The sequence below is a fragment of the Monodelphis domestica genome, chromosome 4 (genome assembly GCF_027887165.1).
Source record: "Monodelphis domestica isolate mMonDom1 chromosome 4, mMonDom1.pri, whole genome shotgun sequence".
NCBI lineage: Eukaryota > Metazoa > Chordata > Mammalia > Didelphimorphia > Didelphidae > Monodelphis > Monodelphis domestica.
In genome coordinates this window covers 338,583,557-338,600,638 of record NC_077230.1, presented here as the reverse complement: position 1 = coordinate 338,600,638, position 17,082 = coordinate 338,583,557, and the positions used below count along the sequence as shown (strand labels likewise).

The window sequence follows — 17,082 nt, the reverse complement described above, 5'->3', positions numbered from 1 at the left end:
GTTATGTGTCTTGATCTCTCATCCTCCTACTTGGCTGTGGGCGACATGAGGTAGTGACTGTGTCTTAGCTAATTTTTAAAAATCTGTCTGACCATATTCTGTCCAAAATAGAACTTGACCAAAGTCGCTTACATGAGTGAATGAAAGAAAAGCTAATGCGACGTCCTTTCGGGATGACCACATTGGTCATTGTCGTTAGAGCACGCTCACACATAACCAAAACCCCCAAAGAAAGCCAGAACTACCCTGACGTGAAAGACGACCCCACCAGTCCTTCCTCTGGAGGTGGCTCCCATTCCCATTCCTCTCTCAGCCACAAGCTTTGCATTTTCAGACCACGTGCAGTTCTCCTCTTGGGTGTCTCTACTACACGGATCATGGCGTATTGTGGGGTTCGTTTACCCATGTTTGTATCATCTTCTTCCACAAGATGACAAACTCTCTTCCAGTGCATTCCTGTCTTAGTTAAACTTTATACTTCCTCCACAGGCTAACCAGGGCTCTGGACACAGTAGCCATTTTTGGATGAATATTAGTATCAACCAATGATCCATGTGGTCTCCTAAGGTCAATTTGTAGCAAGACAACTTCCCAGAGAGAAGCAAAGGACAAGGGCAAAGGACAGAGGAGTGCCAGGCATAGACTGCTTAAGTCTTATCAAAGAAAAGTTGCTTCCTACAGTCCCTAGTGAAGGCCAGTTCTCTCCTTCCATTTTATCTTTTAAAATTTGGAAAAGCACATTCTTTCCCCCTCCCCTGCAAAGAAATCATTTGTGATTTTAATAGCCTGGAAGAGACCTCATCATCTAGGCAGGAATGAGATCCCCGAAAATGGTCATCCAGCCCCCGTCTGAATACCCCTGGATCTCTCCGAGAGTGACCCTATTATCAATTGAATCTGGCCTCCACGTCTTGGGTTCTTTGCGCCGCCCAAATTTCACTGAGAGCGTATGTTCCATCGGACGAAGGTTTTCATCCTTAGGAAGTTTTCCCTTACAAGGAGTTAAATTCTGCTTCTTCCCATCCCAATTGTTTCTAATTCCGAAGGTCGGATGGAAGGTGATGCTTGTTCTGGAAGATCCTGAAGGCTTTTTAAATGTTCCCTCCCCCAGAGGAAGCCCCTTGGGACACGTGCCCGCGTCTCTTGGAGAGGTTCACCCGGATCCTGCTTTTTTGACAAATTCCTAAAGGGAATCGGGGCTGTCGAGTGGCACAGTCCATAGCGTGCTGGGCCTGGAGTCAGGAAGACCTGGTTCAAACATGGCCTTAGGCCCTACCTGTGTGACCCTAGGCAAGTCACTTCATCCCATTTCCCTCAGAATCGTCATCTGTCAAGTCGGCTGGAGAAGGAAATGGCAAATGTCTCTTCCAGACACGACTAACAATGTCTAAATAACCCAGACAGCTGAGGGAGAAAGGGCTCCTGTTAAAGCTTTTTCTCTCAGCCAGCAGCATCAAAGCTGCTCTTTCCTCCAACAAGGACAGATACCTTCTCCTTTTGGGCCTTCCTCCCCTTTTCAAGAGTCTCCTGGCTTTCTGCTTGGCCCTTCCCTTAGTACCTCTCCCTCGCAAGTTTATGCCAGATTACCTCACCCACGTCTAATCTCCCGGCTGCAATGAGAACACAAGCACCAAGACACTGTGATGAGTCTTACTTCATTAGACACTCACAGCTCCCCAGCCAGAGCCGGACCATGCGCAGAGATGCCCAAGAAAGGATGGCTATCTGTCATCAGCGCAGGCCCTCCTTTAGAGAGCGACTGGAGGTTGACACAGTGCTTTTCTCACCATAACACCATGAGGCAGGTAGCATAGCTGTTACTATTGCTATTATTCCTATTTTGTGAATAAGGAAGCTGAGGCCCACTGAGGCAAGAGATTTGCCCAAGATCACAGAGGAGATGATGATGATGTCATTGTCATTGTCATCATCATCATCATCATTAAGAAACCCTCACCACCTTCCATCATTAGAGTCAATATTGTGCTTTGGTTCCAAGGCAGAAGAGTGGTAAGGGCTAGGCAATGGGGGTTAAATGACTCACCCAGGGTCACACCGCTGGGAAGTGTCTGAGGTCAGATTTGAACCCAGGACCTCCCGTCTCTAGGCCTGGCTCTCCATCCACTGAGCTACCAGCTGCCCCCTGCATATATCGTCTTTTGCAAACCCTAAAGCACCGTATAAGAGCTAGCTGTTCTAAATAAGAAGACCAAGGCTTAGACACGTTATGGGACTTTCCCTGGGTCACACCAGTGACCAGAACCAGCTGGGCTTTGGCCCTGGGGCTCCTGATACAGAGTACTTTTGTCTGAACCACAGCTTTTGCAAAACGTGCCTCAGGCACCGGACGGGCCTGTGAGCATCCCCAGAAGAGGTCAGCGAGGTAGACTCTTGCCTTCTCTAGGTAAGTGTAGCTCCAAGACTTCCCGTCGGCAAAGATCCTGGAGGTGATGCGGCCGGCCTGGTCGTACTCCATCCTCTCTGACATGGTGCCCCTTTGAATGCCCGCGATGTGGCCGCCCGGGGAATAGGTCACGTTGACACCATTCAGCCTGCTGCTGGGGGACCACAGGCTGGGCCTCCCGGCCTGGTCATAGAGGATCCGAAGGGTAAACTTGCGGTGGTCGTCGTAGATCTTCTCGGTTCGAGTCACCCGGTCAAAGTCCAGGGAGAGGAGGTTTCGGTTGTGAACCTGCAGAAAGGATGGAGAGAGAAGTTGGTGAGGACCTCCATTCACAGCCTGCTGAACCTGGGGGAGAGCTGGGCGACCGGCACGTCAGAGACGGGGGAGAGGGAACCTCACAACACAGACCAGCGCCTCAGAACACAGGGCATCGGGCGCTTCCTGTCTGCTGACCCTCATTTAGTCCTGTCGGCCGAGCTTTTGCCCTTCTGTCTTAGAGGTATCACTAAGGCAGAAAATAAGGGTTCAAGAAAATAGACTCTCAGCCAGCCAGGTGCGGAGTGGACAGCATGCTGGCCTTGGAATTAGGAAGGCCTGAGCCTGATTCCAACCCCTGACCTCCTCGCCGCGTGGCCCTGGGCAAAGGCACTTATCCTTTCTTAGACTCTGTGGCCTAGCCATCTTCGTACATCACCAGGCGATTCAATTCCCTGATATCTTCAGGGTTAAAGTCATGCATGAAAGAAAGGACCCCGGACTTAGAAACTAAAAGCATTCTGGCCTTGTCTCCAAGGCCTTCTTTTTATACCGGAGGAAAGATCAGAGGGTTCAAATGGCTTCACTAAGGTCACAGAGCAAACTCAAACCCAGGACTCTTTTGGGCTACAATGATGATAGTACTCTGGGTCTCCATAGCATTTTCTGGTTTAGGAGTGGGTAGTGCGAGACTCAATGCTCCCATTTTTCAGTTGAGGAACCTGAGGTTCTTGGAGGCTCATGACTTCCGTAAGGTCTTAGGACTTCTGTAAGGTCTTATTTAGGACTAAAACTGTAACTCAGATCATGGGATCCCAAAGCCCAGAACTCTTCAGAATGTTCTCCCCTCCTTGTGTCTGGAGTTTCTCACTCTCACAATAGGGAGCTTATGGAACAGTGACCAGAGAATCAGGGGCGAACTCGAGGGAAAGAAAATAAACCCAAAGGCCCCATCTCAGACATCCGGCTAGGAAATCATAAACAGGCCCCAGTGTTTGAGCTGCAGGGCCCTGGGCGATATGTCACTAGCGGCACACAGATACCTACGGGGTGAGCCATAAATACAGAATAGGATGCAAGAGTCCGTTTCTTTATTAAAATCTGAAAGCTGTGCTTTGCTGTTATTCCTTTGGGATCCCTTGCTTTTTTGTTTTTAAAGGAAATTAAATTGCACGCTGGTGCAATGTCCTGGAAGGGGACTAGATTTCCCCAAACCTCTGCTGATCCTGGGGATCTGGGCTGGGTCTTCAGGGTCTGTGCAGGGGTTCCAGGCAATGATTGGAGGAACAATCTTTAAGGAAGGAAGCTCTATATAGAGATGGCTGGGAACACATCTATGGGGGCCGAGCTATGACACCTTAAACAGCTTCTGTCACCACTACCATGGGAAGGCAAGTCATGTAATCATTGCTATGCCCATTTTATAAATAAGGATGGTGAAACTAATTTTCACCTTTATATAGTCATTTATACATATTATCTCATTTTTCCTTCCTTCCTTTTTCTTTCTCCTTCCTTTTCCTTCCTTCCTTCCTTCCTTCCTTCCTTCCTTCCTTCCTTCCTTCCTTCCTCCCTCCCTCCCTCCCTCCCTCCCTCTCTCTCTCTCTCTCTCTCTCTCTCTCTCTCTCTCTCTCTCTCTCTCTCTCTCTCTCTCTCTCTCTCTCTCTCTCTCTCTCTCTCTCTCCCCCTCCGTCTGCCTGTCTGTCTGTCTTTGTTTCTTCCCAACAACTCCAAGAAGGGCAAGGGCTAGGCAAATGGGGTTAAGTGACTTGCCCCAGGTCAGGTTCTCCCAATTCCAGACCTGATTCTCTATCTACTGTTACCACCCAGCTACCCCTTCAATTTATTTTTCTAACATCCTGAGGCAGCCACCTGCCCGAGGTTACATCTGAGAGCAGACTGGAACGCAAGTCTTCCTGACTCCAGGTCAAGGCCACTATTCATTGTGCCACGTGGTGTTTAAATGAGATAATGTAGTGGGTGTTACATAAATGCTAGCCATACTCCCATTTTGGGTATTTGTGCTGAGGATTGGTAAAGAAAAGCAGCTACCTTTTATCCCTAGGAGTTCTGCTGAGTGTCTCCCTTTTAGACACAGGACTCCCTTGGAACATATTTTAGAGATTATCTAGACTAATTCTCTCATTTATAAATGGGGAAACTGAGGTCTAAGAGAAATGTCTTTTGTCTAAGGTCACCACAAAACTAGTATGCTTTGAAATCTTGAGTCAAGTCCAGGCCTTCTAACTCCAAGCCCAATACTCTTTCCATATTGCCTTTAAAAAAGTGTAATGAATAGTGATGAATTATGTCACATCGCCTCAAAGGAGCAAGACAATCATGTTGAATTATTTTAAACCCTTTCCTTATGACTTAAAATCAATGAGTACTGGTTCTAAGGCAGGAGAGCAGCAAGGGCTAGGCAATGGGGGTCAAGTGACTTGCCCAGGGTCACACAGCTAGGAAGTGTCTGAGGCCAAATTTGAACCCAGGACCTCCTGTCTCTAGGCCAGGCTCTCCATCCACTGAACCACCGAACTGTCCCTTAATTGTCTTTTGACTGACTTAAGGACAGAAGGCAGATCTAGACACAAGATAGCGTAACTTGGTTTCCCATCATGGCCCATCTCTTAAGCTATCCCAACCTTCCTCAGTGGGAAAACTGGTTTTAAAGGATTCCCTTCTAAGACCTAGCTCTGAGTACTAAGGACTTGTGTGCTTCTCTTCACCCATTTTAAAGAGGGGCTCTTTGGAATCCTTGAAGAATATACCCAATTTGTTAAGCTTCTACTCTCCCTTTAGAGCTCCCCAACTTAGAATGATGGTGGGGAGCAGCTCCGAGCAGAGGTGTGTGTGTGGCATCCCCCCGCTTGCCACCCCCACCAACCTCTGCTGGTCCACGTTACAAAGCCTTGAAAATGAGGATTTATAATGAAAGTGCTGAGACCAGGAAGGCACGGCTGTAATAAGGCTGTCTTCCCAGGGGTAATCAGACACAATTGTGGAGATAAAAAATATCGTTGCATAGAATTTCCATGAGACATAAATACTGATGCTGAGAACATAGGAGGCAGGGGCTGGGCTCATGGAGGAAACACTGAGGATGCTGGGTGGGGAGGGGGAGCTCCCATCAGCGGAGGGGACCATTAGCTGTGCCATCCATCCTGGCACTTCTGTAATGTCCAGCCATGACTGCCCGTTGCTTCAGAGAGGAGGGCGGGAGTGCTTATCTTTTACCAGGGCCCTTGAGAGAGTGTGTGTCAGCTCTGCGGCTGAATAAATAAAATTGAATTAAGCAGATAGCTTGGGAACCATGCTTGGCAGCAGAGAGCTTATTTTACATCCTTCTTTATTAAAAAGTTCCTGCCTGTAAAAAATGAGTTCTGTTATTAGGAGGGCTCCCCCCCTCACACCACACCCCCCAAGTAATGTTTTCATTTCAGACAGTATCCTAGGTGGCCGTGGGTTTCTAGCCAACTTAGAATCGTGGATGTTGGAAGGAACCTTAAAGGCCAAACTAATCTAAAACCCCACTGAAAGCGTGAATGGTTATAGTAACAAAAAGAGCCGTAAATTAATAAGAATGTAAGAATAACTATGACTGCATTCTTACAGCTCTTAAAGTTTTGACAAAGTGCTTTCTGCACCAATCTTATTAAGGAGGTAAAATATTAGAATTGCTATTCTACAGAAAAGGAAACTGAGACTCAGGGATGATGTTGTACCTTCCCTTGGCTGAGTAGCTAATAAGTGTTGGTTAGGGCCAAAGCTAACCCACTCTCTTGAGCCCTTGATTCTGGCTCCTTTTCTGGGAACTTGCCCCAACAATCATCCCCCCTCTCGTTCCCTCACTTGCAATCTCTCTCCAAATCCTGGCTTTTCCTTTTTTTTGTGGTCCACAAATATGCCGATATCTTTATATTTAGAAAAAAACAAAAGCAAAAAATGCTTTCTTTGGTTTTTCACCCTGTTCAACTGTGTTCCTATTCCTTTTCTCTTTCATTGATAATCTCCTTAAAAAAATAAAAAAGTTCTCAATTCTCTTCTCAATCCCTTGCAGTCTGGCTTCCGACTTCCTACTTGACTGAAATGACTTCCTCAAAGGTTAACAATGACACTGGAAATAAAATTGGACATGAGACTTTAAACCTCTCTGGTCTCAGTTTCCTCAATTGTAAAAAATGGGAAGGGGGCTGGATTAGATGATTTTTAATTTCCCTTCCAGTTTTAAATGAATGATCCTGTGCTTGGTTGGTATCTTTCTGGGTGAAGGACCAAAATGGCATCATGGGAGATGTCTTTTGACTAGAGTACAAATTGGATTTTAGTGAGACAGTTACACAAAGTCATCAGCTTCATTCCCTCTTCCAGAGTCATCCTAGTCCAAGGCAAGACAAGGTCAGGATAACTAGTCACCCATGTACAAGGCAAGACAAAAGGCAGGATAACCAGTCATCTAAGTCCAAGGCAAGACAAGGTCAGGATAACTAGTCACCCATGTACAAGGCAAGACAAAAGGCAGGATAACCAGTCATCTAAGTCCAAGGCAAGACAAAAGTCAGGATAACTAGTCACCCATGTACAAGGCAAGACAAAAGGCAGGATAACCAGTCATCTAAGTCCAAGGCAAGACAAAAGTCAGGATGACCAGTCATCCAAGTCTAGTTGCAAGACGAAAGTCAGGATAACCAGTCATCCAAGTCTAGTGGCAAGACAAAAGTCAGAATGACCAGTCATCCAAGTCTAGTGGCAAGACAAAAGTCAGGATGACCAGTCATCCAAGTCTAGTGGCAAGACAAAAGTCAGAATGACCAGTCATCCAAGTCTAGTGGCAAGACAAAAGTCAGGATGACCAGTCATCTAAGTCTAGTGGCAAGACAAAAGTCAGGATGACCAGTCATCCAAGTCTAGTGGCAAGACAAAAGTCAGGATGACCAGTCATCCAAGTCCAAGGCAAGACAAAAGTCAGGATAACCAGTCATCCAAGTCTAGTGGCAAGACGAAAGTCAGGATAACCAGTCATCCAAGTCTAGTGGCAAGACAAAAGTCAGGATAACCAGTCATCCAAGTCTAGTGGCAAGACAAAAGTCAGGATGACCAGTCATCCAAGTCTAGTGGCAAGACAAAAGTCAGGATGACCAGTCATCCAAGTCCAAGGCAAGACAAAAGTCAGGATAACCAGTCATCCAAGTCTAGTGGCAAGACAAAAGTCAGGATGACCGGTCATCCAAATCCAAGGCAAGAGAAAAGTCAGGATGACCAGTCATCCAAATCCAAGGCAAGAGAAAAGTCAGGATGACCAGTCATCCAAGTCTAGTGGCAAGACGAAAGTCAGGATGACCAGTCATCCAAGTCCAAGGCAAGACAAAAGTCAGGATAACCAGTCACCCATGTCCAAGGCAAGATAAAGTCAGGATAACCAGTCATCCAAGTCCAAGGCAAGACAAAAGTCAGGAAGACTGGGAATGGTTTGGGTTGTGGTAGATGACCTGCAGGTCTTCAGTGTCTTCCCAAGCTCTAAGTCTTTCACACTGCCTGCTTCCTCCACTGCCTTCATGGCTGTTGGAACAAATTGTTCTCATCTGTCTGTTCCCCCAGAGGAAGTCTTCACATGCCTGGGGTGAACCAGTGAACTCAGCCATGGGCTTCAGGCTTGTCAGTTACCCTCAACCTGGTTTAGTCTGTCTACCATGACAGTTTGTAGAGTGTAGCACACTACAGCCTCTTGGAGTTCCTATGGTATGACCGAAGTCTTTTTTTTCTGGTTGATCTCCTGAGGCATTTGACACTAATGACAAAGCCCTTTTTTCTAGGTAGTCTGTCCTCTCTTGGGCTCTTTCCCCCTTTCTCCTCATTTTCTTCTACCTTTCTGGTCACCCCTTCTCAGACTCCTTCTTGGTTTATTAATACTCTTTCTCCTTGAGCCTTGGTAATCTCTGAACCAATGTCCCAGGCTGCCTTCTTGTCTGCCTCTTCATTCTTTCCTCTGGACCTAATTATCCTTCTATAACAGATGACCCTCAAATTTGTACCTTCAGTTCTTCACCTTCTCCTAGCACCTTTAGTTACCCACCTGAGATCTCCATGAAAATGTCCTGCCACCACTTCAAATTCAACATGTTTAAACAGAACTTCACCATGATTTATTCCTGAATGGGTCTTTCTTCTGGCTCACTGACTGTCCCCAATTTATTGTTTATTTCACGTTTGCACATTGTTGTTTGTTTGCATTTCATCTTTTCCGTTAGACTATGAGATCTTTGAGAACAGAGGCTGTTTTTTGCTTTTCGTTACTTTATACAGTATCTGGAGCATAATAGATGCTTAATAAATATTGACTGACTGATTGTGCTCAGGAATATCCAGGGCAACGCACCCTTCAGAGTCTTTTTTGTATCATAGGCCCCTTTGGCATCCTTCAGGCTGGATTCTAACTCTGGCCCCTCTATGCAGTGCCACCTTTCTGGCCTTATTTTTGTCCCCCATACAATGCACAGTTTGCATTGGATGGTCTCAAAGGGGCCTTCCAGCCTACAGTTCCAGCATCCTCTTGCTTACCCGTAGCCGGCGTCCAAAGACGGTGACCTGGCCCCTGGCCTGCTCTTTGCGCTGCCTCCACTCCACCAGGTTGAGCCCATTGTCAATGGGCAGCGTCACGTTCCTCTTGCCCACTGTGGGGTTGACGGTGCCGGCCAGAAGGTGGGGCTCTGTCTGTAAGGCCACCTCCATGCCATTGGCCAGAATCAACCTCAGGGAGCCGTCAGCACCCAGGTAGTAGCTATTTCGTACTTGGTCTGTGGAAAGAGCAGAGACAGAGATGCTCCACTGAACTAGGGAGTATGGATGGTGTGAGGGTAGGTGGTTGCTTTCTTCAAACCAACTCAAGAACAACTTTATTTTTAATTTTTAAATGTTTCTTAAAAGCCTGGCCTCTCATCTTAGAATCAATGCTGAGTATTGCTTCTGAGGCACAAGAGCAGTAAGGGCTAGTTAACGGGGGTTAAATGCCTCACACGGGGTCACACAGCTAGGAAAGTGTCTGAGGTCAGAGTTTGAACTCACGTTTTCCTAACTCTCGGACCCATTGCACTTTGGGGGAAATCATTTTATTCCTTTGGGCTTTGATTCCTTATCTGGCAAATAAGGGATTTGGGCCTGGATAGGAGTTCTTCACCTTTTTTTGTGGTTGTGGATGCCTTTGGCAGTCAGGTGAAGCCTATGGACACCCGCATCAGAATGAGTTTTAAATGCCCAAAACAAAATTTTTCTCGGTTGTTTTTTAGTTGTGTGCAATTTTGTGACCCCATTTGGAGTTTCTGTTCAAATTCAGCCTCCTACACTTACTAGCTGGGTGACCCTACACCAGTCACTTAACCTTGTTTGTCTCAATTTCCTCATCTGTAAACTGAGCTGAAGAAGGAACTGGCAAGCCACACTAGCATCTCTGTCAAGAAATGCCCAAATGGGGCCACAAGACTGAAAAATTAACAACTTTAACATCAACTTCCCTCTTCAAATATTTCCTCAATGAGTCCCTTTCCAGCTCTAATATTTTCTATTCTGTGTTCTAAAATTCTGTGTTCTACATTTAATGTTTGAACATTCTGTGGTCAAAGGTTCTTTTCTGCCCCAAATATCTATTTTCTGTCTTCTTGTATTCCGTGTTCTCAGTCTGCTTCCAGATCTAACACTCTATCATTTGCTTACTGAAGACTTCTTATTTATTCCTGTTTGAGACACCATCCTATGTAGATGATGGCTAAGAATAAATGATAAAACATTTTCCACATTTCTATCAGAATTTAAAATTTTCCTTTGAGTGACTGTTAACCTACTTTCTATAAAGAGGCCCATGGAAAGACAAGTAGAGGGGAAAAACCCCAACGCACCACAGCTTTGAGAGAGTGATCAGGTGCACCTAAGAAAAGGAAGCCTACTCCCTATTAAGACTATTGCTATGACGACAGGAGTACTCTTTTCCTAAAAAACAGGTGACATGAGGCTTTTCATAAAAATAAGTCAAATTGCACTTATAGACTGAAACCTGGAAAGTGACCCTTGCGTTCACACAGGCCAGGCACCCTCTTATGGTAGAGAGAGGAAAAATGATACAGGCACAGCGTGAAGCACCCCGACCAGAGCCACCCCAGGAGCACACAGCAGAGACGCTACTCAGGCTCAGGGACTTCTGACTTCCCATCCGGGGGTCTATACCACAGACCCATCTCATGAGCTCATCCAAAGTGCCATGTGGGGAGAGGAAAACAAGACGAAAAACTCTCCACGTGCAGCGCCGAGGCGGCTGCAGGCAAGACAGATCATGGAAGGACGAGCCAAGAAGCTACTAGAATCCATGGAAGACAGAGGGTCAGAAGACCCCAAATTGCTTACATCTGTGCCACTGTCCAGCTGGGTGACCACGGACCTGCCACGGCACCTCTCTGATGTTCAGTTTACCCTGCTGTACAATGGGATGTTGTGAGGAGCATACTAAATAAGGGATCTGAAAGTACTTCATAAACTGTGAAGGGCTGCAGCAATGTTATGGACAAAGGCATAATGGATAGGGGACCAGACTGGGGCCCAGGAAGATGTGGGCTCAAATTCAATTTTAAATACTTACTACTACTATGACCACTACTACCATTACTACCATTACTACCACCTCCACCACCTCCATCACCACCACTACTACTACCACCACCACCACTACTACTACCACCACTACTACTACTACTACTACTACTACTACTACTACTACTACTACTACTACTATCACCACCACTACCACCACCACCACTACTACTACTACCACCACTACTACTACTACCACCACCACTACTACTAACTACTACTACACTAACTACTACTACTGCTACTACTACTACCACCACTACCACTACTACCACCACCACTACCACTACCACTACTACCACTACCACTATTACTACCACCACCACCACCACCACTACTACCACCACTACTACTACTACTATCACTTCCATCACTACCACAACTACTACCACTATCACTACTACTATTACCACCACTACTACTAGCTAGTATTTATACAGTACCTACTATTAGCTAGGTATAGTGCTAAGGATTTTGCAAATCTTACCTTATTTGATCCTCATAATAATCTTGGGATATAAGTGCTATCATTATCCTCATTTACAAGCATATTTTTGATGCAAACCATGAGAAAGTTATTGGTTTTGCATCAGCAGTTATGGAATTTGAATTCCAAATCTGTGGCTTACTGTCTGGGTGATCTCAAGGAAATCATTTCCCCTCTGTGCCTCAGTGTTCTTATTTGTAAAATGATAGAGAGAATGCTGCCTAATGTCCCTCCTTTCTAAGTCTAAATCTTATGAAATGGACTTCTTTAGCAGAAAGATGTATTTCTTGCCAGGCCACTCCTATATCTTTCTGCCCCCCCAGTCCCCCAGTCCATCTTGACTCAACTTACCCTGCAGCAGTGTGTAGAAGGCACCAGAAGCTGACAGGTTGGTGGTTATTGTCACATCATCCTTGCTAGATGTTTCCACCTGGACATGCACTGAGCTGTCTGTGTCGCTTCGGAAGCTGCTGACCTGGCCAGTGGGGAATGTCACATTTGTCAGGCGGCCAAAGCTGTCGTACCTGCAAACCAGAAGAGTGGGCTGAGTCATGAGGGACAAACAGACAAGAAGCAAGTGGCTTGAGCCTGTGTTGGAGAGTAGGAGAAGAGCACAAGATCTGGAACTCGGACATCCGGATTTATATACTAGGTCTGCCTCTTGCTGGCTGTGAGATCATGGGCAGGACATCTCCCTCCCTGGGCCTTAATTTCCTCATTTGTAAAAATGTCTCATAGGGTGGTTATTTTTTTTTCACTGTTTTGTTATGACAAAAGTGTTTTGTAAACTTTAAAATACTAAAGAAAGTAATTTATTCATATGCTGCCATTTGGAGGGAAAAGCACAAGCCAAGTCAATAAAATATACAAAGCATCAGTTATACTCATATGTTCCAGTGTGGTTTCCAGATCATCCAATGAATGAGTAAATGAAGATGAATTTAATAAGAGCACTCTATCACTCTATCATCTCTCTCTCTTTCATCCATTCAACTATTTATCTATCTATCCTTTTATCTATCTATATCTATCCATCCATCCATCCATTTATCTATATCTATCCATCTGTCCATCTCTCTATTTGTCTATATCCATCCATCCATCCATCCATTCATTTATCTATATCTATCCATCCATCCATCCATTTGTCTATATCTATCTATCCATCTCTCTATTTGTCTATATCCATCCATTTATCCATCCATCCATTTATCTATATCTATCCATCCATCTCTCTATTTGTCTATATCCATCCATTTGTCTATATCTATCCATCCATCTCTCTATTTGTCTATATCCATCCATTTACTATATCCATCCATCCATCCCTCTATTTGTCTATATCCATCCATCCATCCATCCATCTCTCTATTTGTCTATATCCATCCATTTGTCTATATCTATCCATCCATCTCTCTATTTGTCTATATCCATCCATTTGTCTATATCTATCCATCCATCTCTCTATTTGTCTATATCCATCCATTTGTCTATATCTATCCATCCATCTCTCTATTTGTCTATATCCATCCATTTATCTATATCTATCCATCTCTCTATTTGTCTATATCCATCCATCCATCCGTCCATCTCTCTATTTGTCTATATCCATCCATCCATCTCTCTATTTGTCTATATCCATTCATTTATCTATATCTATCCATCTCTCTATTTGTCTATATCCATCCATCCATCCGTCCATCTCTCTATTTGTCTATATCCATCCATTTATCTATATCCATCCATCCATCCATCCATCTCTCTATTTGTCTATATCCATCCATCCATCCATCCATCCATCCATCCATCCATCCATCTCTCTATTTGTCTATATCCATCCATCCATTCCTCTTGTGGTTCCAATCTTTTGCCTCAGTGTTTCTTCTGATTGATCTTTTGTGGTATTTGACAGAAATCAGTTACCAGCCTCCAGCAGAGCCAGCCTCTGCATTCAGATCTCCTGACTCTGCCATCCAAGGTCTCTTCTAGACTGATGACTCAGGGAGGGAGGGAGGCAGGGAACCAGGAGGAGGCTGTTGTCACTGGCGAGAGCCTGGAATGCCGCCCAGAGCTTCCCAGAAGAGAAGAGAGTGGAGCGAACCCCTTGGGCCTAAGTAACCTTTCTGGCTTCTCCCTCATGGGTTCCACGCTCAGGTGTGCTTCCCTTGAGTCACCTCCTGTCCCTGGTGCTGGTGTTCTTCGGTGGTGATGAGCCCATGGGACAGGAAGATGGGGTCCTTCTTGAGGAAAAGTCACTTAACCTCTCTGATTCAGATCCCTCAAATATAAAATAGACATCATGAGCATCATGATGACATTGATCTTGGAGCTGTTTTGAGGATCAAATGAGATAATGTTTGTAAAAAGCATTTGGTGCCATGTTTGGCCCCTAGTAGGTACTACAGAAATACTTATTCCATTCCCTTCTCTTTTAACACCAAAATATTTATAGAGATGTGAACTTATTTCTGTAGCTGTGGTTATAGGCAGGATGATGCTGTGGACTGGAGACCTGGCCTTGCAGTCAGGGACTCGTGAGTTCAAGTCTTTATGCCGACACATACACGCTGAGTGGTCATCTGCCAGTCTCTGCCTCTCAGGGACCTCAGGGAATTCTTTAAGTGAGGCATGAGGTGCTGGCTGACACCAGCAAAGAGGGGAGTGAAGAATGCACAAAGATACTAACAACAGTCCTTGCCCTGAGGAAACTTACGATCTGATGGATGAAAAAAACACGCAAGTGAATATACACAGAGCCAACTTGAGACAGGAAAAACAGGAAATCATTCCCAGAGAAAAAAAGATGGACTTCGTCATTTATTTCTTCGAATACTACTTACTAGCGCTACGACACAGACAAGTCACTTAACCTTTAGGAGTTTTGGTTTCTTCCCCTGCAGTATATACAGAGATAATAATACTTGGAGTACCTATTCTATGCACGGGCTGCTGTATGGGACATGCTCTGCAAAACTCAAATGGCTAGAAATGTGAGCTCTGGCTTTACCATTCTACAGAGCAATGTTTAAGTTAAAAACCATTAGATAGTTCCACTTGGGTGTCCCACCAGTACCGAGACTGCCTGTGTTCAAAATGGAACTCATTCTCTTCACAAAAAGTCTTACAACACACTTAGTCCTCAATCATGTTTGTTGAATTCAATTGAATGGAGTAGAATGTACAATTTAGGGATTTTTATCTCTCTTCCTGAAAATAGTTCAAATCAAATTAGTCTATCTTTTTCTCCACTGCCTAGAACAAGGGCTCTTAACCTTCTTTGTATCATACTCCCTATGGTAGTCTGGGGAAATCAAAGGACCTTTTTTCAGGATCATGTTTTTATTTATCTCTAAACTTTTACTTTCTAACAACTCTAAGATGGGGTGGGGCAAGGGCTAAGCAAATAGGGTTAAGTGACTGACTTGCCCAGGCTCACACATAAGGAATTATCTGAAGTCAGATTTGAACCCAGATCCTCCAGACTCTAGGTCTGATGCTCCCCTATCCCCTGAGCAATCTGGCTGCCTCAGTATCATGTTTTTAAATATTTGAAAAGAATGATAAATTTCCATTAGCAGTCAAAGAAATATAGAAAAAATTTTCCCTATTCAAGTTCACAGATCCCCACTGAAATATATCCATGGACCCAACTCAAGGTTAAGAACTCCTGCCTTAGAAGATGGGTTAAAGAGTTGCTCTAACTAAAAGGAGATGAATTATCTGATGGCCAACTTTCTGGTAAATGATAACAGAGATGTCAATTATTCCCCTGTCCAAGTTTACAGATCCCCTGAAATCTACTCAAGGATCCCAGGTTAATAACCCCTGGCAAGGGCTTGTAGATGGTTCAATACATTGAGAGCTAGGACTAGAAATGGTTCTGGGTTCAAATCTGGATTCAGATACTTCTTAACGATGTGATGCTGAACAAGTCCCTTAACCCCCTTGGCCTAGCCCTTACCTTTCCTTCTGCCTTGGAACCAATACACAGTACTGATTCTAAGGTAAGGGTTTAAAAAAAAATAGAACTTCCGGTCCACAAGTGGGGCGACAGATTAAGTACACTATATTTGGAACAAGTGGGCCCAGGTTCAGTCCTGGTGTTTTTTAAATTATTTACTGCCTGTGTAAACCAAGCAAAGTCATTGGCCCTCCTTGGGTCAAACCCTTTGAGGCTTGCTTTAATGGATAGTTTTTAGGTGCCTTCCAACCCATAATTCCACAATTGGCAGTAATTCTCTGATGGCTTCGATAATCTATTGCCAATGGTTTCCTTGCAGTGGGAGTGTGATGTCTTCCATGAGTATTTCCTAAAAGGTCACACACCAGTATCTAATGTTTTCCTTGTCCCACTGTAGACGGAGATGGGAGATGGGAGAGCAAGCAGGCTATTAACATTTTTATTATTATTTTTAATTAAGGGCAGATGAGGTGTAAAAATCAGGTCTGAATAATAGCCTTTAGCACTAACTTGCAAATCCAATCAGAGATTTTTTTTTTCATACACATGCCCATTATTTCTATCAATTGCTTTTGCCCTGGAAATATATTGTTTCTTAGATGCTCAGTCCTCCATCATTCCTTTAGGACCATTAATAAGGGCTTCCATTTCTTTTAGAATGCTTTGGAGTTTTACACAGCTCATCTCCAGACTCTAAAATAGAATCCAGACCCCGAGCTCGTGACTCTAAGTGCCATTTGCAGGACAGTGTTTTCTTCACATCCCCTCTCTGCTGTGCACACAGCAAGCCTTTCATAAATACCTCACTCTTTCACTTATTCATTCAATTACACTGTGCTACTTTCCCTAATTATCCACGGTGTACCACACACAGTCCTGCCTGGGCATTAGAAACAGAGATGAATGACAAGCTTATTATCTCATTCAACCCTCCCAATGGTCCTATGAGATTAATTGTTGTCTTGCAGTCATTTTAGTCATGTCTGACTCTTTGTGGCCCTGTTTGGGGTTTTCTTTTTTTTTAAACCCTCACTTTCCGTCTTAGAATCACTACCGTGTATTGGTTCCAAGGCAGGGGAGTGGTAAGGGCTGGGCAATAGGGGTTAAGTGACTTGTCCAGGGTCACACAGCCAGGAAGTGTCTGAGGCCAGATTCAAACTTAGGACCTCCTGTCTCTAGGTCTGACTCTCAATCCACTGAGCCACCCCGCTGTCCCCCGTGTGGGGTTTTCTTGGCAAAGACACTGGAGTGGTTTGCCATTTCCTTCTCCAGCTCAGTTTACAGGTGAAGAGACTGAGGCAAACAGGGTGAAGAGACTTGCCCAGGGCCATGCAGCTAGGA

At 44.8% G+C, this 17,082-nt stretch overlaps 1 protein-coding gene across 1 annotated transcript in view; it reads right to left on the bottom strand.

The window, feature by feature from the left end:
- TENM4 (teneurin transmembrane protein 4) overlaps window positions 1–17,082 on the bottom strand; it is a 749,441-nt gene that overhangs the window by 22,840 nt on the left and 709,519 nt on the right. Inside the window, exons 23-25 of the mRNA XM_056826133.1 lie at window positions 12,132–12,304; window positions 9,218–9,453; window positions 2,396–2,692 (exon numbers count right to left, since the gene is read on the bottom strand). Of these exons, the coding sequence (XP_056682111.1) occupies window positions 2,396–2,692; window positions 9,218–9,453; window positions 12,132–12,304 (706 nt within the window). The remainder of the gene's footprint in view (window positions 1–2,395; window positions 2,693–9,217; window positions 9,454–12,131; window positions 12,305–17,082) is intronic.